This window comes from Panthera onca, chromosome D1, assembly GCF_046562875.1.
Source record: "Panthera onca isolate mPanOnc1 chromosome D1, mPanOnc1 haplotype 2, whole genome shotgun sequence".
NCBI lineage: Eukaryota > Metazoa > Chordata > Mammalia > Carnivora > Felidae > Panthera > Panthera onca.
The window spans coordinates 81801616-81827123 of NC_138348.1; the positions used below are offsets into that span (position 1 = coordinate 81801616).

At 33.8% G+C, this 25508-nt stretch overlaps 1 protein-coding gene across 2 annotated transcripts in view; it reads left to right on the forward strand.

Annotated features, from left to right (window-relative positions):
* Nucleotides 1-25508, forward strand: part of CNTN5 (contactin 5) — a 1365947-nt gene that overhangs the window by 1288694 nt on the left and 51745 nt on the right. For both annotated transcript variants that reach the window (XM_078432971.2, XM_078432970.2), the window contains 3 exons: nucleotides 12190-12260; nucleotides 14574-14808; nucleotides 23176-23285. In XM_078432971.2, the coding sequence (XP_078289097.2) occupies nucleotides 12190-12260; nucleotides 14574-14808; nucleotides 23176-23285 (416 nt within the window). The remainder of the gene's footprint in view (nucleotides 1-12189; nucleotides 12261-14573; nucleotides 14809-23175; nucleotides 23286-25508) is intronic.

Genomic DNA, 25508 nt, shown 5'->3' on the forward strand with positions numbered 1-25508 from the left:
TAGCATGTGCTAATCACTTTGAAAGCAAGTTGAATCAACCATGATTGCTTGCTTTAGTATAATTTTTTTTCTGGATTCATTTACCTAGACATCATAAAATTGTTTCCTTTAAAATAATTATTTCATTTTATTTGTTTTCAGATCTTTTTCTTCTTGTTTCTGCAAATGCATCTAGATGCTTCAATTTCCTCCCAACCCTAGCACTCATCTTCAAGTTACCATGAAATTGAAGCAGTTAATTTCTTTTTCTAATTATGTACTCATTTGATATAGCAAATCCATAAAATTCAGAATAGATATGCCCACCTCTTTTTCTCCAGTAGTTAACAGTAAACTTTAATTTCAGTGTACTTCCTTAGAACTCTATATTGCCCTTCACCACCTACATGTCATAAATTATACTCTGCAAAGGCAAACATCATCTTAAATTGACTTGCTGCCCCCTTGACACCTATGTGTACAATAAATATCCATCTCCTTCCTGACAGAAAACACAGCATTCTTCTGGTCTTTTGGAATGAATTATCTCTAAAATGTTTTTAATGGTCACATAGAGGAATTAGCAATTTTATTTAAAAACAAATTTTAGGGACACCTGGGTGGCTCAGCTGATTAAGCATCCAACTCTCCATTTCAGCTCAAGTCATGATCTCATGGCTTACAGGGTTTGAGCCCCGCATAGGGCTCTGTGCTGACAGAATGGAGCCTGCTTAGGATTCTCTTCCTCTTTCTCTGCCCCTCTCCAACTTGGGCGGGCATGCTCTCTCTCAAAAATAAACTTTAAAACAATTAAAAATGTTAAAAAAACAAAATTTAAATATCTAGCCCAAAATCTGGAAAAAGAAAAAAAATAAAGAAAAAAACTTTCATAAAGTTTTTATTACTTTGAACGAAGTTTTATTGACTTATCAATAAGGACTTATCTCTTTTTTTTTTAATTTTTTTTCAACGTTTTTTATTTATTTTTGGGACAGAGAGAGACAGAGCATGAACGGGGGAGGGGCAGAGAAAGAGTGAGACACAGAATCGGAAACAGGCTCCAGGCTCCGAGCCATCAGCCCAGAGCCCGACGTGGGGCTCGAACCCACGGACCGTGAGATCGTGACCTGGCTGAAGTCGGATGCCTAACCGACTGCGCCACCCAGGCGCCCCGAGGACTTATCTCTTTTAAGGACTTATCTCTTATGTCCTATAAAATTGTCTACTAAAAAATGTCTAGTAGGGCACTAGCTTAGGCAAACACAGATGTGAATAATGCTGATGAGACCATTCCGAAAACAGAAAAAGGGGTAAATTTCAGATACAAGGAGGAAAAAAACAAATAATTTTAATATTTTTACACTCTGATAATATATGAATCTCAATCATTAGAATGTCAGTGCACTGAGGATGAGGATTGTTGTATAATGTTTTAGTGTTATATCTTCAGCACCTAAGACAATATTTTGGCACTGGTACTCTGTATGTTTTTGTTGACAGATTAAAGGAAATATTCCTTCTATTTCCTTCACATGCCCCTATTTTCTTCACATGAAAAAAAGACAAAAATACCAAATGGTTAATTTTTTGCACTAAGTGGGAATAGCTATACAAAAGTTATTCAAATTATTTCTATATAAAAATTAAGCAATCAAGAAAATAAAAGATAAAGTAGCCTAAATATATTGGAAAAGATTCATTCACAGAAAATCCAACTTTTCTGCTTTTGTGATTTGCCTAGTACAAGTTGGTTTTTTTTTTCTGCTATTTTTTCAATAGTTTGAATTTTAAATTGAACATCAATTGCCTGGTTAGATTTTCATGCATTCATAAATCAGCCATGCTTTCATTGTGTACAGGTGTTCACTAATTAAGAGTATAACAGGTTACTCATTTCTCATTTTATGCAGTCACTATGTAGATATTGAAATGACTGCCAATATTAGTACTTATGCTCACATATTTTCTAAAAAAACTGCCTTATTTTGCATATTGTTAATTGTGTTTAAACAAAGGCAAAGATTACTGCCTAATTCAGAGGTTCTCTATAAATATTCATTTTGAAAATAAATAATCTGTTTCAGATGAATAATCCTTTTAGACTTTCATAGTATAAATCTCCTTGTACAATTTAAAAACACTTCAGCAAAAGCACTTTTATTTTTCAAGCTAAATTGCATTCAGATGATACATTCTGAAAGACCTGACCCTCATCTCTTCCTGCAGCTACCTCAATCATATAACTCAAGCCTTTCCATTTTATCATTAGTTCTATATACATGGCATACTTTATTTAGTCTGTTAAAATCTCATGGAAGAGAAAAGAAATAGCATGAAAACTGCATGCAATGCACCCCTTTGAAAGTTAGTTGAGGAAGGCTTGTACAGTCTACTTAATGCTTCTTGTACTTTGGTACCACACAGGGCTAAAACTACTAATGATGCTGAACCAAGTGTTGAGTTTTGTGTCTGTTTTATCAGGCAGCACAGATTAAAAGGGACACAAATATCCTGAGATGCCCTCTCAACTGACATACTCTGCCTCTTTTAAGTACATGCTCTGCATTTTAAAAGATGATCCTGTTCTAACGGACCAAGTAATCTCTGAAAATCAACAGAGCTACTTGAGAAAGAGAAGGTCTTGAGAAAGAGAAAGGTCTCACATTCAAGATATTGAGTTGAAAGTTTTATGTTCCTTTAAAAGTATCCTAGTTACTTTAATATTCTAAATCCCAATGCAGGTTTACTAAAGCATGTTTACCTTGGGATTGTTTCTTTCCCACACACCAAAAAAAAATTTTTTTTTCTTTGCAGTTTCCTCTAAGATATATTTTGAATTTTATACTCATCAAAATACTCTTAACAGTCAATAAATATAAGATAAATTGGGTCAATCTGGCTTATTATTAGAATATCAAAATAGTAATATACATATGTTTTTTACTTTAATGCACATTTGTATTTATTTATTTATAGTATAATTTTCATACAAGTTTTTGTAGATGATATATGTAGATAGATGATAGGTAAGTAGATAGATAAATAGATGATAGATAAATAGATAGATTATAGATAGATAGGCAGATAGATATAATTCTGTTTTATTTTGGAAATGTATTACTATCATCAAACCCATGTATTATTTTGGGTTGGGTAAAGGAAATGCTTTCTCTATCATTTAAAAAGAGAACACAAGAGAAAAAAAATCACATTTTAGGAAGTGAATGTAAAATATACACCACAGTAGAAATGGAAAAATATGTAAAAATGAATACAACAGCAATTTTCTTATTTAATTGAACTTTAATATTCCATAATTTATGCATTTATAACACTAATTGTTGAATATAAATGAAAAGGACATAAGATAGAGTTAACTATGTAATCTATTATTTAGAAAGGTTTGGTTTTCTCTGTAGTATAAAATGTTTATTATTAGCAAAGCTCTTTGTATAAATCTCAATATCTGCAGTTCTTTATTTCAAATAATGAAATAACAGAAGAGCACCTGGGTGTCTGACTTCAGCTCAGGTCATGATCTCATGGTTCCTGAGTTCAAGCCCTACTCGGGCTCTGTGTTGACGGCTCAGAGCCAGGAGCTTACTCTGGATTCTGTGTCTCTTTCTCTCTCTGTCCCTCCCCACTTGCACTCTGTCTCTCTCTCTCTTTCTCAAAAATAAATAAACATCAAAAACAAATTTATGATGAAATAACAGAGATTGAGAAAGAAAGAAAGAAAGAAAGAAAGAAAGAAAGAAAGAAAGAAGGAAAGAAGGAAAGAAAGAAGGAAAGAAAGAAAAGAAGATTCTATCTTCAACCTGTAATTAAAAATTTGAGTTTTAGAATTAGGCAGATCTGTATTAATGTTATCTGCTGTTTATTAGCAGTGAGATAGATAAGATATATAAATTGCTCAAGGCTCAATTTTCCCACTTATAAAATGGAGACAATCACAACCTACTCCATTGGCTCTTTATATTAAATAATATAATGCATGTAAAGAGCTTAACATAGTGCCTGGCACATGGTAAATGCTTAATATTAGCCACTTATCATCATCATCATCATCATCATCAATGTAAATGAGTTATTACTTTGTTCAATGGAAGTTTTAACAATAGTAATTATGCATTAGTCACTTTTTTCACATTTAGGAAATATTTTCAGGTTAAATGTATGTCTATTGATACAATAAGTATCATCCACTTTCTTGGCTTATATCTGGCTCCTCCAAGATGCCCTCCTACTGAGAAGTCTCTGCCACAGACTGCACCATTAAGTCTGGCCACTCAGCCCACCTGATGGCTTAGGAATCAAGGGAGCCTTTCAGAATGTGGTGCACAGTACACATGATGCCTCTCCTCTAAATCTCCATCTCTACCCCTGTCTAGCTTCCCATGCTGCATTTGTTATCTAGCCAGATACCAGTCTATAAGTGGATTGTGAAATTGTACCAGTATATGGCCATTTTCTTTGTTTCTTATAGCATAGACAAGACAAAAGGAGCAGAAAAAGAGAAGTGTCAAATTAAAGAACTTGCTTAAAAAATTTGTTTCACATTCATATAGTTTTCCAGTTGCTTAGCACATTGTATTCTGACCTGCCATTCTTTCTTGGCTCTGAAATGGAAAAGGACACACACATATTTCTGGCCACAGAAAGCAAAATATTTTTTCTACATTTAATAGGTAAATGCTTGGCCAGATAAATCTGAGTGTCAAGTAGACAATCAGATGAAAATCTTTCCTAGTCTTAGGATTTTCTGCACTGCATCATAGTTATGTAATTGGTTTACTAACAGACTGAACTCTGTGTAATTTTAACATAAAATAATTTTATTTTCTCCATTATGCTTCCTCTAATCTCTGACTTCAGCCCCAACTATATACATCCAAGGCACTTTTAGATATTATGGAAGTATCACTTTCAGGTATTAAAAACTTCCATTTTAATTTAAATAAAAACTTTAATCTCACATCCAGTCCATGCTTTCTCTTGTTCTTTCCCAGAATAGGCTTGAACCAAGAGCTCATTTGTCTTTTCTTTCTTTCCACTTCTTCCCTCACCTTCCAGCTGCTGCTCCAGTCACTTTATAGGCAAGATAAGAAGAAGGAGGAAAACTACTTAGGTAGTTTTCACATGGGTGTAGTACTCAAATGAGTGTTGAGTGCAATGTGTAACAGCATTTGTCCACATGCTGCTTCTTTCTCTTATAAGATGCACTGAGTTCTTTGGAGACTATCCTATCCTCTAGCAGGAAGTTTACTTGGGAGTGATCCCAGCCAGCCTAATCAAACTTACCTTCCATAGTGTCCACTTGGCCCCCTGTAATCACATTCCCGAGCTGCCAAACTTGATGTTCTAAAGAGCTATTTTGGTCTCCACTCTGGTGAAATAGCATCAGACTGGGCCATATTGCAAAATTCTGAAGCTTGACAGCATTCAGCCAGGATGTGAGATGTAAGCATCTGTACTCTGTAGCAGTGATTTCCTCCTCTTCTCACTTAGCTTGAGAGGGAAACAACATTCCCATTTCCCTTCTATTGACAGCTAAGGATGTAAGGAGATGCCACAACACATTTTTCTACTAAACTGACAATATTTTTTCCAAAACCTTCCTTGTGCTAAAATCATATATATATATATATGCTGGAGGGTAACAGAAAAAGATCATAAAATTTCGTTTCTCTGATTCTTAGCAATTCTGTGATTTTCTATGGCCAATCTCACTTTAACAATTGAGGTTACATTTGACTCATCCCAAGTCCAGAAGACTCATTTAATTTCCTATTAAAAGTTCCTTCAATGTCCATTACCTTCCTACTTCTGAAAGGATCTTGCTTTGTTCCTATTTATACCTTCACAGTTCTTGTTCATGATAATTACTTAGGAAATTTCATTGAGTTCACAAATTATGGAATAAACACAATAAAATTAATATTTTTGTATTGGTTTTCTCTAGGGTTATGTGTATTGGCCTTGTAAATGGCATTTAATGGGGCTTTGAAGACCAGACCAAATGGGACTTGGACAGAATTACTTATAAGAGACAATTAGAAAATCTACTGTTGTCAGGCATTGATGTGTGCAGAGAAAAGACAAAACGTCATAGGGTTCACAAATGTCTCTCTAGTATATGTTTCTAAAAAAAGATTTATTAAAAAATTAAGCATTTAGTTGAAGTAATTAAGAAAGTCTAAAAGAAAATACTATTAAATGAAGCAGACAGTATTTTTAACTAATGAAGCTACTTTGGCCTAGGCAAGTTTTTTCTACAAAATATATTCAAGAAATAGGTCTCCATTTTCAGAGGCACTTTGCAAGCAGAGATAGTAAGTAATTTTAGCAAAAGCCTTTATAAAAGAAATCTGGCTAATTTTTAGGCATGCGCTTTTTTTTAAATGTTTATTTATTTTGAGAGAGAGAGAGAGAGAGAGAGAGAGAGAGACAGAGGAGGGGCAGAGAGAGGAGAAAGAATCCCAAGCAGGCTCTGCACCATCAGCACAGAACCCTATGCAGGGCTCAATCTCACAAACCATCAGATCATGACCTGAACTAAAATCAAGAGTCAGATATTTAACCTACTGAGCCACCCACATGCCCTGGGGCATGTGCTTTTCTGATTAATAGCAAAATGATGGAAGAGTTGTAGAAGACTTGAACATGAAAGATAAAAGAGTGATGAAAGGTTATCAACCCAGGAGTAAATATGAGACACTCAAGTATGACTTTTCATATCTTCCTAGTCCCCATAATACTATATACCAGTCATAAATCATGAACCATGTTCAAGCTCTATGCTAAGTACATGTCCTTTATTATATCATTTCATTGTCATATCAACCCTCTAAAGCAAGAAGTGTTTATCCCCATTTTACAGATGAGAAAACAGAAGTAGAAAGTTTTAAAAACTTGTACAAGGTCACCACTTAAGAAGTAAAGCTGGAATTCTAACCCTTCACCAAAGACAGTGATTTCAAGTTATCTTCCCCCCCCATTTCCTTCTTCCTCTTGCATTTTCAATATCCTCTTTCTACCACATACATCAACAAATCTCTTTTAAAGATTATTTTACCCATCCTCTGCTTCTACTTCCTTGGGGAGCCATATAAATAAAGCTAAGAGAATATGAGTTGAGGTAAACATCATTTATTGTATATATTAACCTACTGTGCTTTTGACTATTGCCATTTATGAGAAGGTTCATAAATCAGAGAAATCTTACATTTTCTAAAATATCCTCTTTTGTAAATAAAAAATAGCATCTTGCCTACATTTCCAAGTTCAAACAAATTTGAAAGCATCATTCCCATGGTACTATCAAAACAATATTATCCAGATTTCCAAAAGAATAATTTCTTTTGAGATTATATATGTATAGACTCAATGCTAAACTTTTACTGTTTATCATAGAACACTTCACCATTTTCTCTTTTTGAAATCTAAGTAGATAATAACATTACATAGTATTTATAAATATAGTTCCAGGTACTATGGTAAATAATTATGAAAAAAACCTTAAAGTGTAGGTACTATTATTATCTCTGTGAAGCAGCTGAAGGACAAAAAGTTAAGAAATATTTTCAACTAATCAACTAGAATGCTAAGCTTGAGATCCACACCCAGATCTTTCTCATTCCCACAAAAATGTATTTCAATTTGTGCACACACCTTATCTATCCTAGTGATAGGAGTAAAAGCATTATTTGAACTCTTTAGGATACACCACTAGTACTTTTTGGTTTTAGAAACTATTTAAATTTAACTCTTTTTATCAAGTAAACTTAAATGATTTTGAGTTAACTGAAATATTTGTGTGCTACATACTTCAATTCAGGTAGGTATTTTTTTTTTTTTTTTAATTTCCCTCTTGACTCCCACCATTATCTTATAAACAATGTCCCTTCCTTCTTTCTATTCTTCTGTATCTTGGTTTTCAAATCAGTTGCTGGATTACCATTAAGCTCTTAAATTATATAGCCTCTCCCAGATCTCTAATAGAGCTGTATCATTTAATAGGCTATGTAAACATCTACTGTAATAAATATTAGAACGTTTTCAGGAAAAAAGAAGATTGGTAAATGATTTTATATTATCTTCTTTTGTTTAGTTTAACGTGAATTAAAGCATGATATTAGCATGATTGACTTTTACAAACTACTGACTTTTTCAAAGTATTACACTTATAAAGGGTTCTTGGAGATTCATGCCTAAAGTCATGCATGCTTAAATTAAAGTACTATATTTTGGTCTCTTTGAGTGTTTATAACAATATTTCTAATGTATAAGTTGAAAAGTGACAATAGTCTATATTTCAACATGCCAAATAAGGCACTAAAACAGCAAAGCATTTTCAGCTTGTGAGAAAAGTATTAATTACATTATCCATTTATGGAACAGCATTGCTCAGATAAAAACAGAAGAATTAGAGTTGAACCCATTAACCATGCATGTAAACTTGATTCTCTAATCCAATAAGCTCATGACATTTATCAGTAGCAAAACAAGGGATAAAAGCATCTAGCTGCTTAATTCTAAACCAGGTTTTTGTTAACCATATTGAAAATGTATTTAATTTTTCAACAAATACATATTTCTCTCCACTCAGTGAAAGCATTTATTAGATATTAATTTTATACTTCTAACAGGAATTATGGAACTTGATACCACAAGGGCTCTGAAAGATTAAGTCAAATCTCTACATACCATGAATATGTTTTTTTGTAAATAAAAGGATATAATTAAAATAAATGGACTCCAAAGTGTTGACTGAAGTGATGACTGTGTCTCACCAACTTCAAAAGGAAATGAATGAGCATAGGTTCCACTGATCATCTGTATACAATTAGGAAATTTAAACCATTAGAATTAGAGTACCCAATGAAAACACTGGGATCTTGACAACAAAATACAATGTCTGATGCCTAGCTATTAAAGCCTTAATATTTCTTTTTTGTGTGTTTTCTTTTTTGGTTTTATTGAGATATAATTGGCATATAACACTGTATTAGTTTAAAGTTACAACATAATGAGTAAGTTTATTTAGCATCCATCACCTCACATAGTTACAATTTTTTTCCTTGTAATAAGGATTTTTAAGATCTTTCAGCAACTTGAAGTACACAATATTGTTAATTATAGTCACCATCCCATATATTACATGCCCAGAACATTTTATTTTATAACTGGAAATTTTTACCTCTTGACCACCTTCACCCATTTTTCCCACCCACCATTCTCCACCTTTGGCAACCATCAAATCTATTCTGTTTCTAGCAACCCCATTTTTTTTAGATTCCACACATAAGTGAGATCATACAGTATTTCCCTGTCTGGCTTATTTCACTTGGCATAATGCCTTCATTTCTGGCAAAATAATATTCAAGCATGTGTATTCTATTTATCTATTCATCTTAGGATGGACACTTAGGATGTTGCTATGTGTTTGAAGACTTAACTTTTCTATGAGTAGTTACTATTATAGCTAGTGAGATTTTTAAATTAAGAACAGTTGATTTTATAGACATATACCATTAAAATTTTTTAATGTTTATTTTTGAGAGAAAGAGAGAGTGCATGAGCAAGGGAGGGGCAGAGAGAGGAGGAGACACAGAATCTGAAGCAGGCTCCAGGCTCTGAGCTGTCAGCACAGAGCCCAACATGGGACTCAAACCCAAGAACCACAAGATCATGACCTGAGCTGAAGTCAGATGCTTCACTGACTGAGCCACCCAGGTGCCCCTAGACACATATTATTAACACAGTGAACCATAATACCTTCTTTGTGTCATTTATTATACGTTAAAATTGGAGATCAGATGAGAAAGAGCAGGATCTTACTCTTTATATTAAATTGATATGGGCTATCTTCTCTTGAAAAGAATTTAGCAGTAATAGGAAAACTTCAAAGATTGATTTCAAATAATAAAAGAAATTTTCCAATATGGATCATTTATGGGTAATTTGATGATGAAATTACCCACAGAAAAAGAAATCACATCATAGAAGGTGTTATATTTCTTTCCCATTTCCTCAAAGTAGAAATTTTCACCAAATATTTTATTAGTTTGTTTTTCTTTTTTTAATTACAAAGTTAAAATATTTGAAAAATATAAATGTATTTTCTAAAAAATAAAAGCATTAATGGACTGTGGAACAATATTACCAAGGCTTCAGAAGAAAGGATAGAATAGTCACTTGTGTTTTATTCTACTCGTATCTTTTAAATGACTTTCAAGAGATGTTTACTGGAGAACCTACAGACTACTCTCCAGCTCTAAGCTAAAGGTTACAAACATCCTCCTTTTGGGTGATGTTTGATAGCTGAATAAAATGGAAAAGAATATTCAGTGCCTATTATTTCCACAAAATCCATGATTATAGGGAAAGTATCCTCAAGGAAGAGGATTCAAAATCCTAAGTTTAGGGCATAACTTTAGTGATTCCAATGTAATAGACAAAGTAAATATCTCTGGTAGATAATACTCATAATATTATTTAACTGTTTGTTGTCAAAAATGAATATGAAGTGTGTGTGTGTGTGTGTGTGTGTGTGTGTGTTCATTCATTTTTTACAAATGGTACTATGAGAAGCCATAGTAACATTGTGTCAACAAAATAATTTGCTTATCTATTTATTTGACTTGCATTGATGATCACAACATTCATAACTCTGAGATTAGCCACTGAGGGGATATTTGGAACCTTAGATCCCTGTTCTTTTATGCATACAGTTAACCCAGCTCCACTCCTGTGTGCCTTACCCTATGCCATGGACTAGAAGATAAATTTAGAACTAGGACTATATAACAGTGTCTTGGGGACCTGGTGTCAAAACAGATATGTCATAGGTTGCTATATTTAGCAATAACTATGACTACTAATAAAAACTCAAATTAATAAATGATTTGCTTGCTCTTTATATAAATTAGTACATATCACAGTTATTGCTTTGATACCATCATTTTTTCTCAGTTGAATATTTTGTGATTTCTTGAATGAGAGACAAAGGGGTATCCAATTCCATTTAATTCTCAGGGAATTCATGAGAGTGAACTCCACATATGAATAATTTTAATATATATGTCACTGTGAAAGAAAGATTGGTAACTGCTGCTGTATATATCCTTCTACTTGTGCATGAGCAAGATGAGGACTCATGTTCATGGAGAAAAGTGCCCAAAGATACTGAAATTTAAACCCTGGTGAATAAAAGTCTTTATTCAGTGGAGCCAATTATATATTCACAGACTATTCTCTCCCACCTCCTTTTTTTTCCTTTCTAGTGGAATATAAATTCTGCATCAGTTTTTCCTGTACATAAAATGCTGTATGAATATCTACCAGTAATTAATAACCTTTCATCCAAGTAGGTAATATATGAGAGTGAATTTATTGTTTATGAGTTTATCGATATCATTTAAAAACTATATGCAAGGATATAAAGGCAATGCTGAAGTGTAAAATTTTTAATGCGGGCTCATAGCTTACAAAATGATTTCTTTTAATAGTTTTTTTCATTTAACAGTTCTTCATTTGAAAATGTTCCCTTTCAACTGCAGGTTTTGTGGTTTGGTGCAGTGAAGGAGAAATTTATTCTTTTGAGACATTTATTCTTTTAATAGTTATTCATTTGAAAAAATTTCATCGGGTAGTTATACAATTTACAGAGAGATTCACTCTTGATAGTTTTTTTTAATGTTTATTTATTTAAATAGGTTCTCAGTCTATGGAACTGTTGCCACATTTCCTTAAATTGGAGCTTCCTGTGGGTTCTGGTAAAGCAGTAATAAGACAACCTGTTTACTTTCTAGGAGCTCTTCAAGCCTTGAGACCACAGGAGAGTCACATCATTAGAAAGGAGAGAATTTTTAGAATGAAATTTAACCATTAGTAGATGTCCTTAACTATAGTGTTAATTACAATCTCAATCTTACTACCACAGAACGTTTGCAATAGGATTAGTTTGGTAATGCATTGTATGGCCATGAAAAATATATATAAAACTCTCCCACATAGATTTGAAATCAGGGTATCTGTCACAGACATTTTGTTTTAATTAATATGGAATATGACCATTCTAACTTCAAATTTTAATTGTTTGTTTTGGGATTTTTCAGAACATGAGTAGTGTCAAAATATATTCTTACAAGAACTCTCAAATTAAACATCTATTTATTGTCCTCACTCTGGCCTATTTTTAATCCACAGTTCCAAAGACAGCACCCACCAATGTAAGTGGAAGAAGTGGAAGAAGGCATGAGTTAGTCATAGCCTGGGAGGTAAGAAAGTCTGTACTCAGATATCAAAACTTGTTGATTCCTTAGAAAACAAGGCTACGTATATGTTCTGTACTTGGTACAGAGAAACTGAAGAATTTTGGTTTGAATGAGGTTAAGAAACACTTTGATCATCTATTTCTCAGATGAATATTGCCAACGTGAACCTGTCTCATTTCATATCCAGCCCCAGTTGACTTTTCTCCAAAACTAAAGAAGTATGTCTTCCTGTAATATAGCTATCTCAGAATAAAGTTTGGATAATTAAAACACATCCTTCCATAAACTACTTCAGATGTTTGTTTGGCTTAGTTTGACATTTAACTATTTCACAAATAGTACACTTACTAAAACCATTGGGGAAGAAGAAAATGACTGCCACTGAATTTGTGGAACAGTGCCTTGGCTAGTAAGGATAATAACCCTATTAATAAGGATAATAATTTTTCTTCATTTTAAAAATTATGAAACTGAGGCACACTACTTTTCCTGATAAGTAGTGAAATTAGGACTTTGATTTTGTTCTCTTGTCTCCCTCACTATATGATCTCTGAATTTTCTTCTATAAAGGAAGCAGGGAAGAGGGGGTGTGAGAGATACATTTATTTCCTGTGAAGCTACTATCCTTTTATTGATGCTAGATTACCTCATTATCAAACATAACTATATAGGTCACAGAACTGTTCTTTAGAATATGAAAATGTAAAGTAAATGGAAATGTCTACTGGAACAAACTGGACAAATACCTGATAGTCTCTAAAAGCAATGATAAAATGTACAGAAAAACATTTCCCACAAAGTAATCTCCATGAGCATATCCTCTGTCCTGTTATCCTGTCCATCCCCTTCTTCCTCAGTAAAAATTTATTTCTTATTTTAGATTTCTGCACAGGAATTAACTTCCCAATACCTGAACTTCACTGAGATCAAATCTCTTTAAGTAGAATTCTCATCCTTATCAGCTTTGTGTCTCAGACCCAGCTGCGAAAAGAAGCATACCAAAGACTGGGGGTGACTTATACATGCCAGAAATTTATTTCTCACAGTTCTGGAGCCTGGAAATTTAGGATCAAGTCACCAACAGATTTCAGTCTAGTGAGAGCCTGCTGTCTGGTTAATAGATGGCCACTTTCTCACTTTACCCTCACATAACAGAGGAGCTAAAGAACTCTCTGGAGTTTCCTTTATAAAGCACTATTCCCCTACATATGTCTCTGCCCTCATAACTTGATAACCTACCAAAAGCCCCTACCTCTTAATACCATCGCATTGGGGATTAGGATTTCATCATATGAATTTTGGGGAGATATAAACATTCAGTATTTTGATATAATAGGCTTTGTCTCTTTTCCTTTACTCTATACACTTTTCCCTTAAATCAAAACTCAAAAGAAAAAAATGTTGTCAAGTATTTATTGGGTATCTACTATGTATCAAGCATTAGGTAGGCAGTGTAGTAACTGCTCCTTTGACTAACTAGTCAATCACAACTACTCCTTTCTATAGTGTACAGTTTATGTCCGTTTTATATGTAAGCATATAGTAAGACTTATTTGAACAAATACTATTTTGTAATGTCTTCACATTAATAAGCCCAAAAACAAACGAAAAAGAAAACACTATAAAAAAAAAAAAAAAAAAAAAAAAACTTCTTACAGTGGCGCCTGGGTGGCTCAGTCAGTTAAGCGTCCGACTTCGGCTCAGGTCATGATCTCACTGCTTGTGAGTTCGAGCCCCACATTGGGCTCTGTGCCAACAGCTCAGGGCCTGGAGCCTGCTTTGGATTCTGCGTCTCCCTCGCTCTCTGCCCCTGCCCTGCTCACACTCTGTCTCTCTCTGTCTCTCAAAAATAAATAAACATTAAGAATTAAAAAAAAACTTCTTCTGTTAACATCTCCTATCTTTTCTGTGCAATGGGCTCTGCAGAGCATTACCAACAACCAGATTTTTCAGACCACCAGACCATATGACAATTTTCTCCAACATGTTGCATTCTAGTATGGAACGTTAATTTCATATACATGACAAACTGGTTTAAATTTGTTTCACTTCAAGAGTTTTCAGTATCCTTGATACTCCTCTTAAATATCAACTGATATTAGTTAAGTTTTTATCTTTTGCTTTTAACCCCTTTTAAGTTTCCAAAGACTGTCAAGTGATTGTGCTATATATTGGCTTCCAGGGGATCATTAGAGATTTGAAAGTCTTCTTTTCTCTGGTTATCCATAATTTGAAAAAAAAAAAAATGAAGTTTGGTAGAAATGGCTTTTTGAGTCAATTATTTTACTGATAATTAACTGAACTTTTCTTCTTTAGCCAGTATCTGAAGAGTTTCAGAATGGGGAAGGCTTTGGCTATATTGTAGCTTTCAGGCCCAATGGAACACGTGGCTGGAAGGAAAAAATGGTGACATCCTCTGAAGCTTCAAAATTCATTTATCGGGATGAAAGTGTTCCTCCTCTTACTCCCTTTGAAGTGAAGGTTGGAGTTTATAACAATAAAGGAGATGGACCTTTCAGTCAGATTGTGGTTATCTGTTCAGCTGAAGGAGGTCAGTTTCTTTATTATAATTTACATGCAACATTTTATTAATGCATGTTATATGCATGAAACATTTTTGTACGTATATTAGAAAGTACAGTCACACAAAAAGAGAAAATAAAACTTACCCATAGTTTCATTACACTTTTTAAATGTATTTTTTTCAAAAATTTTCCAAGTAATTTTTATTTGAAAAATTGAGCAGTCTATATGTGTTTCTTTATGTCCTTCACTACCTAACAATATATGGGAAATATTTTTCCATGATAATAATGATATTAATAATGCCTATAGCGTATTCTGTTCTCTGGATGGACATTTAACCAGTCACCTTTGGTTTTTTTATCTAGATAATTTTATATTTTAACCCACTAAATTTAAATGTATGTGAACTAAATTTAAATAAATACTTCATTTACATGACCAATAAATATTTATTATTAACCTCATAAACAAAATATCATACTGATCAAGAAGTACCAGACAAGGACTTCATTGGAAATTCTTCACATGATATGATGAAATCCTGATGATAATCTTGTCTAACAGACATTATTATCCCTATTGTAGAGAAAGAAATTGATGTTGAAAAGTTAAGGAACTTGCTAGAGGTTACATACTTTGTAATTGAGAATTAAACCCAAGTCTGTCTAATTATTAAATCCTTGATGTTTCTCTAACATGTTGTTTTCATATACATAAACACATTTAATTCTCAAGATAAAACTACTATGTAGGCAGGACTAATTAAGCAGGATACCCATTTTACAAATGAGTAAACTGTAAAACCGTGACATACTTATGGTTATAGTCAATAGGTGGTGGTGCTCAGGTGTGAACTCACCTTCCTACCTCAAAATCCAGGGTTAAGTTTTAATACAAAAATGCACTTTACTGAAAAAGAAAGAATGATAGATCTAACCCCCTTAGGTGAGTTTTCTCTTAGTTTTTTCTTCTATTCAAGTGCCAAATTTCAATATGCCTTACTAGCAAAAACAATGCCTCACATTCCCTAAACGTGACAAATGATTGAAAAAATGTTCCACCAAAACTAGCACTCTTTCACCTTCTAACAAACATTATCAATATAAACTGACCATTTTACTTTCTTTGTACCCATTCCTGTAACTTATTTAAATAGCTCAAAAGAATTATCTTTTTGTACTATGAGCTACAAGACAGGGGATGGGGTGATAAATACAGTCATTTGAATATTAAAGCACAAGGATAGTGTCTGATTTATGTAACATGTAGTTTTCAATACAGGCTGCCCTGAGTTTTGTTTTTTTTTTTTTAAATATAGAGTCAAATTCTGAAGCAGAAACAAAAAGCTTATCCTAGTATAACAATAACCAGGAAGGTGAAGAATCAAATAATAACAAGGAATCATAGGTCTTCCAATGAGATACTCATGCCTTAGCATCTCAAGTTTCATATGTGTTCCAGATACAGATGATTTACCATAGTACTTATATTACTTAATTTAACTCTTACAACCAAATATGAGGTAGGAATCTCAAGCTTCAATCCACTTTTCAGGAAGCTGAGGCTCAGGTAAAGTAACACTCTCAAATTCACTTCAGTAGGTGAGAGTATTGTAAGTAACTACAGTAAGTGACAGAGCTGAGATTTGAACCCATATCTATCTGACTCCAAAGTTCATGCTTTTAACCACTATCCTATACTGTGTCATCATGGATTTCTATAATAATAATATTTTGTTATTCATCATATATAATGATGTTTTGCATTATTTGTTACTGTAAAACTCTATTTTGAAGTACATGTTTTATTCAAGAAATGCATTTTCTTATTGCTTTAAAATTTCTTCCACCTAATTATGAAGCACATAACCTCACAGGTCACATGAGATAAATTGGAGAGGTTTGTGAACATGCTTTGTGTAGTAACACCAGTGCTGACTTTAAGAAATCAAGATTTGTACACTCTTCTTCAACCTTTGCTTTGAAATTAAATTATAGTAACCACCATGGGTTGTTTATACTGTGTTTCCTTAAACTTGAAATAGCTTGCCTTTGGAGATTACCCTTTCAAGCTAGTTAGGAAATATGCATATCTTCTTTCAAAGGCACTGAGGTTGCTGTTATAATAGATTTCATAGTAACATTTCATTTATTATGGTAGACTGAAATATGAATGATACCAGGAAATTTAAATCTAGGTAGTCAGCCTTTGTTCTGATAACAAAATTAAAACATATATTTGGCATTTACTCACTAATCATATTTACTAATTTGGAACTTTATATGTAAGTATGAGTAAAGTGTTAGCATCATTAAATTGTGTCAACTAGGAAAGGCAGGACAATGGAAAGGAAGAGCATTTTCCTGGAATTGGAGACTCAGGGTTAACCTGCTCACACTAACTGTAAAATATTGCAGTCTATCCACCTCTCTGAGACTTATCCTCCTCTACTTTAATGTTTATTTATTTTTGAGAGAGACAGAGACAGAGTGTGAGCAGGGGAGAGGCAGAGAGAAAGGGAGACAGAATCCAGAGCAAGCTCCAGGCTCTGAGCGAGCTGTCAGCACAGAGCCTGACACGGGGCTCAAACCCACAAGCCACAAGATCATGACCTGAGCCAAAGTTGGATGCCTAACCAACTGAGCCACCCAGGTGCCCCAATCCTCCTCCACTTTAAAAATGAATCCGGAATTAGAACATCTCTAGAAGCCATTACAAATCTGAATCAGAAAGCTTGTCAATTTATTCTGTATTTTTAAATACTCTAAATTCTAATTTTCCTAGAATAGGGAAATTACTTTAAAAGAAGTGAATATTTTGAATATTAAACTATTTTTTAAAAGAGTCAAGGACTGTAATGAACTGGTAAAATAATATATTGTACTCATTCCAGCACAGGTTCCCCTTCTCTACATCTGCAGATATTCATAAAGATTCAAAGTGTGCCTTTTTTTTTTAATATTCAAAATGTGGACTGTTTATTAATGGTAAGTTTCATCCTCAACATATATCATGCAAAATGTGCCTTTGTCATGATACTCTTGCCCAAAGTCCAACTGATCTGAGACTGTAGTTCTCCAAAAGACAGATTCTGTCTCTGTTCTTCCATTAACCTAGTTCACCTCCTGATCACCTTAAAAGCCCTCCATATTCTTAGATAAAGTAAAGAACGAGGAGTAGGACTGACATTCTATCTTTGTTCATCAGCATAGTTCTTCCTCTTCATATCAAGATAAATAGCTACATTCCTGGAGTACCATAGAGAAGACAGCTTTTCACAGCTGACAGCAAGTCAGGAAGAACACATATGCCAGATGCTATGTCAAATGTAGCTACCAGCATTCATGTTGTTTGGAAGAAGCAAGGACCTCAAGACAAACCTTACAATACTGGTCCCAACCCATTTTCCTGTGGTCCATCGATGATGGATGATATTCACAACCAGAGCGCACTTCTATAAGTGGTTATATGAATTCCTCATACCTTCCATCTTTTTCCTCTCAAGACAGTAAATTGGAATGAGAGTGAAAATTACATTATTATAGGGAAAATTTTGAATGTGATCATTTAGTAAAAGAACTCATCATTTGTAAGTATTGAAACTTGATAAATCACTTGTGAAATGACCTTTACTCTTGCGACTCTGACGTGGACTGTGGCCCTAGAATACTGCCGAAAAAGCTCCAAATAGTTCTTCTGCTAAACTTCTTGAGCCTTTGAAACCTTTTAAAATTTTATAACAGAAGTAACCCTAAATGACTCTAGATAACCCTGGAAGGAGAGATATTTCCCTTTTAAGACTCCCATGTCTTGCACCTTGCACATGTACCAATTGTCTATACCATTTAAACCAAGCAAGAATTATGTGCATTGTAATCTTGATTTGACTTCAAATCTCTACGGTATACTATAACCCTCTACAATACCCTCATTCTGGAAACAATTCTATTTTTTTTAAATAAAAGCGAAGTTGCAACATATGGGGTTTATAATGCATGGTAGAAATGAAAAAGAGTGATTTTTCTCCATAGGAGAAATCCAACTGGCTTTCACTTCCATATATCTAGAAATACTTATTAGTCGAACTTACATTCATCTTCCACTTAGTCCTTGTTATTATACTTTTGAAAGGAAAAGAACCTGAGCATTCAATTACATCTAATAGAGGGAAATTCATTATAGATTAATTATAGTATAAAATATTTGTTTATTTGTGATATATTTTAGCCTTTTCTAGTTTATTTGGCTTTTGCCTTGTATGTAAAAAGTGTGCTGCTTTTATTTTTATTAAAACCAAAGATCCTCTTCTCATTTGCAGAAAATGATATGCAATTATCTTATTGCAAGTGGAGCTACCACAGCTCAAATTAAAACCCAACATTCATGAGGTGTTATCCTCCAGATCAGTTCCTTGCTGAAACTGAACTCAGTAGGATTTATGCGAACTTGAAAATTAATAAATTGGCATATTATTTGTAAAATACAAGGAATAATTTCATGTCTTTGCCAGATGATCCATTTGGATTATTGCCTGTAAAAGTTCAACTACAGCTGTCTTCACTGAATTTTTAAATAATGAAACCATAACCCTTCTCCCAAGGAGTTTATTAAACTCTCCTTTGATTAATGCTGTTTCTCACCCCTCCTGGGAAGTCAGATGTATAATCAATATTACAAACACATCCCCCATATTAGTTGGAGAACTCCAGCTGTTAAGTCACTTAATAAATATGTATTATCTAAATTCATGAACATGGTAATGCTGTTCACAATGTTTAATCTGACAGAAATTGAAATCTCTCAGTCAGCTTGTTCACTTTATATCCCAAGACTGGAGTGAGTTAGCCATGGCCTAATTAATATCACCATAAGTGAAAGAAAAAAATCTTTTTACTTTTCTGAATCTATTAGACATAACTAGTACAGTCTCTGAAATAAGTCACTGAATTACCTGACTCTAATAGTAGTGAGAGTGGCAGGAAACTTCCTATTATTTACAGATCAGGAGAGTTTTAGAAATGCACAGGATCTATGACAAGCAGTGCAGCTGGCGTTCAACTTTATCAAAAGCTCTATGAAACGGAAATAAAAGGAGCCGATCATAAGCCTGTAGTGGAGTTAAATAAAATATGACAGGGATTTAGGTGCCTTCTGGCAAGACTTAAAGTAGAGAGCCCAAGTGGAGATCCCAACATCAATATTGAGAAAAGTTAGTAGGTGTGGTGGAGCAAGGAGAAAAGAGAGCGATAGCACAGGGAAAAGCATTAGGTGTGTAAACACAGATACGTTCACAGAAGCAGAACAGCATGGTAGTTAGGATTGCCTTGCTCAAATCCTCTCTACATTCTAACAGCTGTGTGACCTTGGGCAAGTTGCTTACCTCTCTGGCCCTCAATTTTGTATCTGCAAAAATAATGATAGTTATAGAAAGGTTGCTGAAAGGATCAATTAGTTCATGTAAGGAATTTTGAGTAAGACTACGAAATCCTCAATAAATGGCAATTATTATTATCTTTGGTTGTTCCCCTCATCTATTTGCTATTGTTGTTGTTTGTTATTCCATCTGTTCTTCTGTCAGTTATTTGGAAGTAATTGAACAGCAAGAAAATGAACTATCTGTGTTTCCTCTAAAATCTCTTCTGTGCCTCAGAACTGACTCTAAGAAATACAGAATGAGCCTATTGCTGCCTGGTGCCAATTTAAAAGCAACACAGAAAAGATTACTTGAGACCTGAGTTCTAGCTGGAGTTGTTTCAGAGCTAGAAGCAGAGTTTGGATAAATCAACCTGTGTATAGGTCACATTTTCATCTGCAAAATGAGAACATGGATCTAATACATATGTCCATAACTCAAAAGCCTATAGAGATCAGGTAAGAGATATAAATCAGTGAAGTAGTCCCAGTGTGAGATAATAGGTAGTGGTAGGGACTCTGGGCAACCTGAAAAGACTATGCCCTGACTAATGGGACAAACTGCTAATTCTCTCATCTATCAACATCCATGAATTCAGGCTTAGTATTGCCACTTTTTTTTTCCAAAATAAGCTAGAAATTCTTATTTTTATATGAAATGTTGAAATAAATTAATATATTATTGGGACATACAGAATATGACTAAAGACTCATTGACCATCCATTTATGACTTTTGATCCAAGTGACTGTCTAAAATTCTTTCTAGGTACTTTCCATTGTTCAGTTACAATGGGATACCCAAATAGAACAGTTAGTTCCTATCCAAACCACATTCTGTGATAGTTACTCTTGCTTACAGAAAAACCTTTCAATCCATGTGAAAATGTTCACCCAGCTGTGACAATACTACTGAAACTGCTGGAAATAAACTGACTGAGGTCAGTTTTTTTACATGCTTAAATTTCAAATTTAGGTCGGCATAGGTTTACTTCTGATACTATTTACTATTTTAATTTGTTTCCAAATAAAAAATGACTCTTCAGTTTTTGTTTGACTCATTTACCTTCATTCAGTTAGATGTAGCTATGATATTTAGCCCCCAAGAATGCATCTATGAAATGTCAGCTTGGGTCTGATTCTGAGTTAAAGTCCTCAGAGCTTTTAAATAGAAATTGGGGTGCTTTTTTGAGAAATAGGTTCTTGATATTTTTCTTGTTTTTTAAACTTTACTTTTTAAAACTTTCTTATCTCCATTTGAGAAGTTCTTAAGCTTGTGCAGTACTACAGAAAGCTGAGAGAGAAATTATTTTTTCTCTGGAGATAGAGGTAGAAAGGCTTCCACCCAACCACATATTTTGTTCTTCTGAAATTATTTATCTCTGTGCAAACTTTTCTGACAAAGATATAATTGCTTCAATAATAAAAAAGCTGAAAGAAGGCCTGTGACACACAAATCTCTGCAATACATTCATTTAAAAGAGAAGCAAAACTGCTTGCTAGTAACAAGCAATACCCAAAGGGTGGCTGTCTGTCAAACACATGGTACCTTAAATCTGGAGATTGGGTTGCACACACCATAAGAACATCAGCATTTCCTTTTGTTTACTTGTAAAATCAAGAATTTTGACCCCTATTAAATAATAATGAAAAAAATCTTCATTTCTGGAAAATCTTCATTTTCTGGAGAAAAAGTTTCTCCAGATAGATGTGTGACTACCTTCCATCAAAACAAGAAAGATCTCAGTAAAATAGTTATAATTCCTTTAATATCTCTAATAATGATTTTTAAATATCTTATTTAGAATTTTGTCATATTTGGTTCCCCGATTCTAAAAGGAAAAGGTCGGGGGGAGAAAGAGAAAAGAAACTTCAATAGATTAAACTCTTACCAGTTACATTTTTAGTGTTTAAGTCTCTAAAATTTTTATACAGCAAGGGTTCTTTAAATCACCTTTGTACAGAACTGTTTGAACTAATATATGGCCTTTATTCTGCCATTTCATTTAACGTGTGTTTGTGACATAGTATTTATGATTCAGCAATGTCAAAGCTGAAAATATTTTGTTACTCACATACAGTGCAACCTCAAGTAAAGTGTACCTCTTGATGGATGCCAATCAGACACGGTGTATTTGGGAAAAAAATAGTGAGAAAGGTCACTAAGCATAGGAATGGATGAAAACATACTTTTGAGCAGTAGGACTGAGACCTTCAGGGCCTTTCTTTTTCAGTCCATACCTATCTTAAAAGTCAACGCATGCCTTTTGAATATCATGATTCATATCATATTATATATACAATCATGGAAATGTAGTTCTGTGGTTGGAACAACAACAACAACAACAACAAAACATGAAATTTTGACTCTATTTGTGCCTACAGGGGTAAAAAAAAGTAAAGTAAAATAATAACAAGTGATATTTTGTGAGTGAATGTTTTAAGGGCCAAGCATTGTGCTAAATATTTTGTATGTATTATTCCACCTAAAACTAACCTTAAAAACCTCTGAGATAAGTACTCTTATTATGTCCATATTACAGATGAGGGAACTGGGGCATAAAAAAAAAAAGGCAACTTGCCTCAAGGTAAATAATTCTTTTGAAGGCAGAAAACAACAGCAGCAACAAAATAGCCACACCTGATTCTCTAGTCCATGCTTTTAATCATTGTGCTAGACTGGCAGACAATTTAAGTCAGACAATTTAACTTCTCCAGGAATGTCGTGGTCAATCCAAGGATAAAGATCTTCTTTGTTTGCCTTGCTAGATTTGTCATTTGTCTTGGTAAAGACATGAGACTTGACCCAAGTAGAAAAATCCAAAAAGACCATCTTTTTATCTTTTGTTTTTCACAACTACCACAACACTTCATTTCAAAAAAAGGTAGAAGGAAGTAACACCGGACAGATTCAGGTGCAATGCTTTGATAGACATAACTTGTTACCATCAGAGTTTATTATTTCCATTTTCCTTTGTACAGAACCCAGTGCTGCTCCCACAGATGTCAAGGCTACAAGTGTGTCTGTGTCAGAGATTCTTGTTGCATGGAAACATATTAAAGAAAGTCTAGGAAGACCACAGGGATTTGAGGTATGAACAGAATTATTGAAAATAAGCCTTGTTATTTTTGCTGCCACTGCAATCTCCAAAAGAAATAGTTTGGTGACACTTCAACAGAATTATATTCTTTTGAAATTTTGTTCTGTTGCAAAGAAAGTAAGAAATATGCTATTTTACTGACATGTTGTTCATTAGCTGGCTTATTTTTTAGCACAGTATTTTCCATAGTACCATGTAAAGAATTTTTTAAAGAGATGAGAATAAACCATTATATAAAAATCAGGAGTTACAGATGGATATTTACTGATATCTGATTTATTGGTAGTTAAAAATGTTTTTGTGGATAAAAATGTTTTTGTGTATTTTCTTCCAATAAATTAATGTATAAAACAAGTTTTCCTATTATACTGTCTTGGCAGATCTTACCTCCTATACTGACTTCTCAAAATTTGCTTGGACTTCATGGTATACATATTTATTCAAATGACTTTTTGCCCTTAGTTTTTTTCTATTTTCAAACACAATTATGCAGACCTTTTAATGGTGAACATTTCATAACATTTCAATGACTTCAATGAAATTTTAGCCTCCACATGAACTAGAGGATTGTAGGCAGTCTATGAACTTGAGTATTCTTCAAAAACAAGATCTCTACTTCTTGTATTGGTTTGTCAGGGGGGATAATTTCTAAAATCAGAAAAATAGTTAGCATCCAGCGTCCTTTAAACTTAAATAATTATCAAGTATAAGACTTGTACTCCGACATGATTTCAGACTGAAAACACATTTTTTTAATTCTATCTGAGGTTTGAAATAATGCCTGAGAAATATTTGATTAATATACTGCGAGCATTAGATAGTGATTACTATGATAAAAAAAATTCACACAATTTTTCTTAAGAGTTACAGCAAAGACCAGTTATGAGAAACCATTATCTATGTAATATCATGGATTTGTTTCTGTAATATTGCTTTGATTTACTATTTGAAGTAATAATTCACTATGTGCCATATCATGATTGCATGTTTATTTGACTAATATCTCCTTGTCTCCCTACCCATGCTGCAAAGACCATATCTATTTACCAAAGAATCTCAGCATCTGGTAGTTCTTGGACCATGAGAGCTACAATAAATATTTGTTGAATGAATGAATATCTGTACTTTTAATACCACCATAGAAGACATTGGGGTAGCCTGCCTTGTTACACTTCAGGGGCCAGTACACATCTCCCAGCTTCTGTGGGTTTTGTTTGCTCAATTTCCACCTTTGGAGAATTGCCTTCAGTCAGGAATGCTGCTTTCCCTTAAAAATCCCCTTCCCAAAATTGGGCAACCCAAAGCCAATGATTGGCTGACACTGGTCCCTTGACTGAAGAAAAAAACAACTTTATGGTGTATTTTATGGTGCAGTGTCTTTGCTGTGTGCATCAGGACAAGGCTGGATTACCTGAGGCCACACTCTTGCTCAACTCCCTCTCCTTCCTTATCCTTCTATCCTTCCTTCTTTACAGATTTACCTGAAAGCACTATCAAAATAAATCACATACACTTGTATCTATGTCTCGACCTCTGCTTCTAGGGAGTCCAGCCTAAAACAACTACATAAGTACAGACTAACCTAAACCTCTGAATCAAAACATTTGATGTGCGTACTTTTAGAAGGCCACAAAGTATATCCTGGTGAACAGAAAAGTGAGGGATCCATGCTCTCACATCTCCAAGTGGTGTTCCTCTCACACAGCCAGCCACTTTCATTTTTTTTTCCTGCATGACAGTCATGTTCTCACTGCAACTCACTTATAATAATAGCTCTTTTGGAGGTCCTGCAAATATCACATAAGATTTATATCTGTGAATAATTATTCTCTTTCTAAATATAAATCATTCATCCATTAACTCAATAAATCTTTATTGAAGACTTACTAAGTACCTACCAGAACTAGATTCTAGGGATAAAACAATGAGCAAAATGAATTCTCTGCCTTCATGAAGCTTAATATTGAAGTAAGGGAGGCAAGCAATAAACAAATTAGCAAATAAATGTGTGGCATAATTTGATATGCCACACAATTATGATAAATACTGTGTAGAAAAATAAAATTGGATACGAAGGTAGAGACTCAAAGACTATGCTATTTATAAAGATTTGAAAAGTCACCCTTTCTGGTATTGTGACATTTGAGTTGACACATGACTGAATGAGAGAGAAAGAGACAGAGAGAACAGCAAAATCAAAGTCTCTAAAGTAGT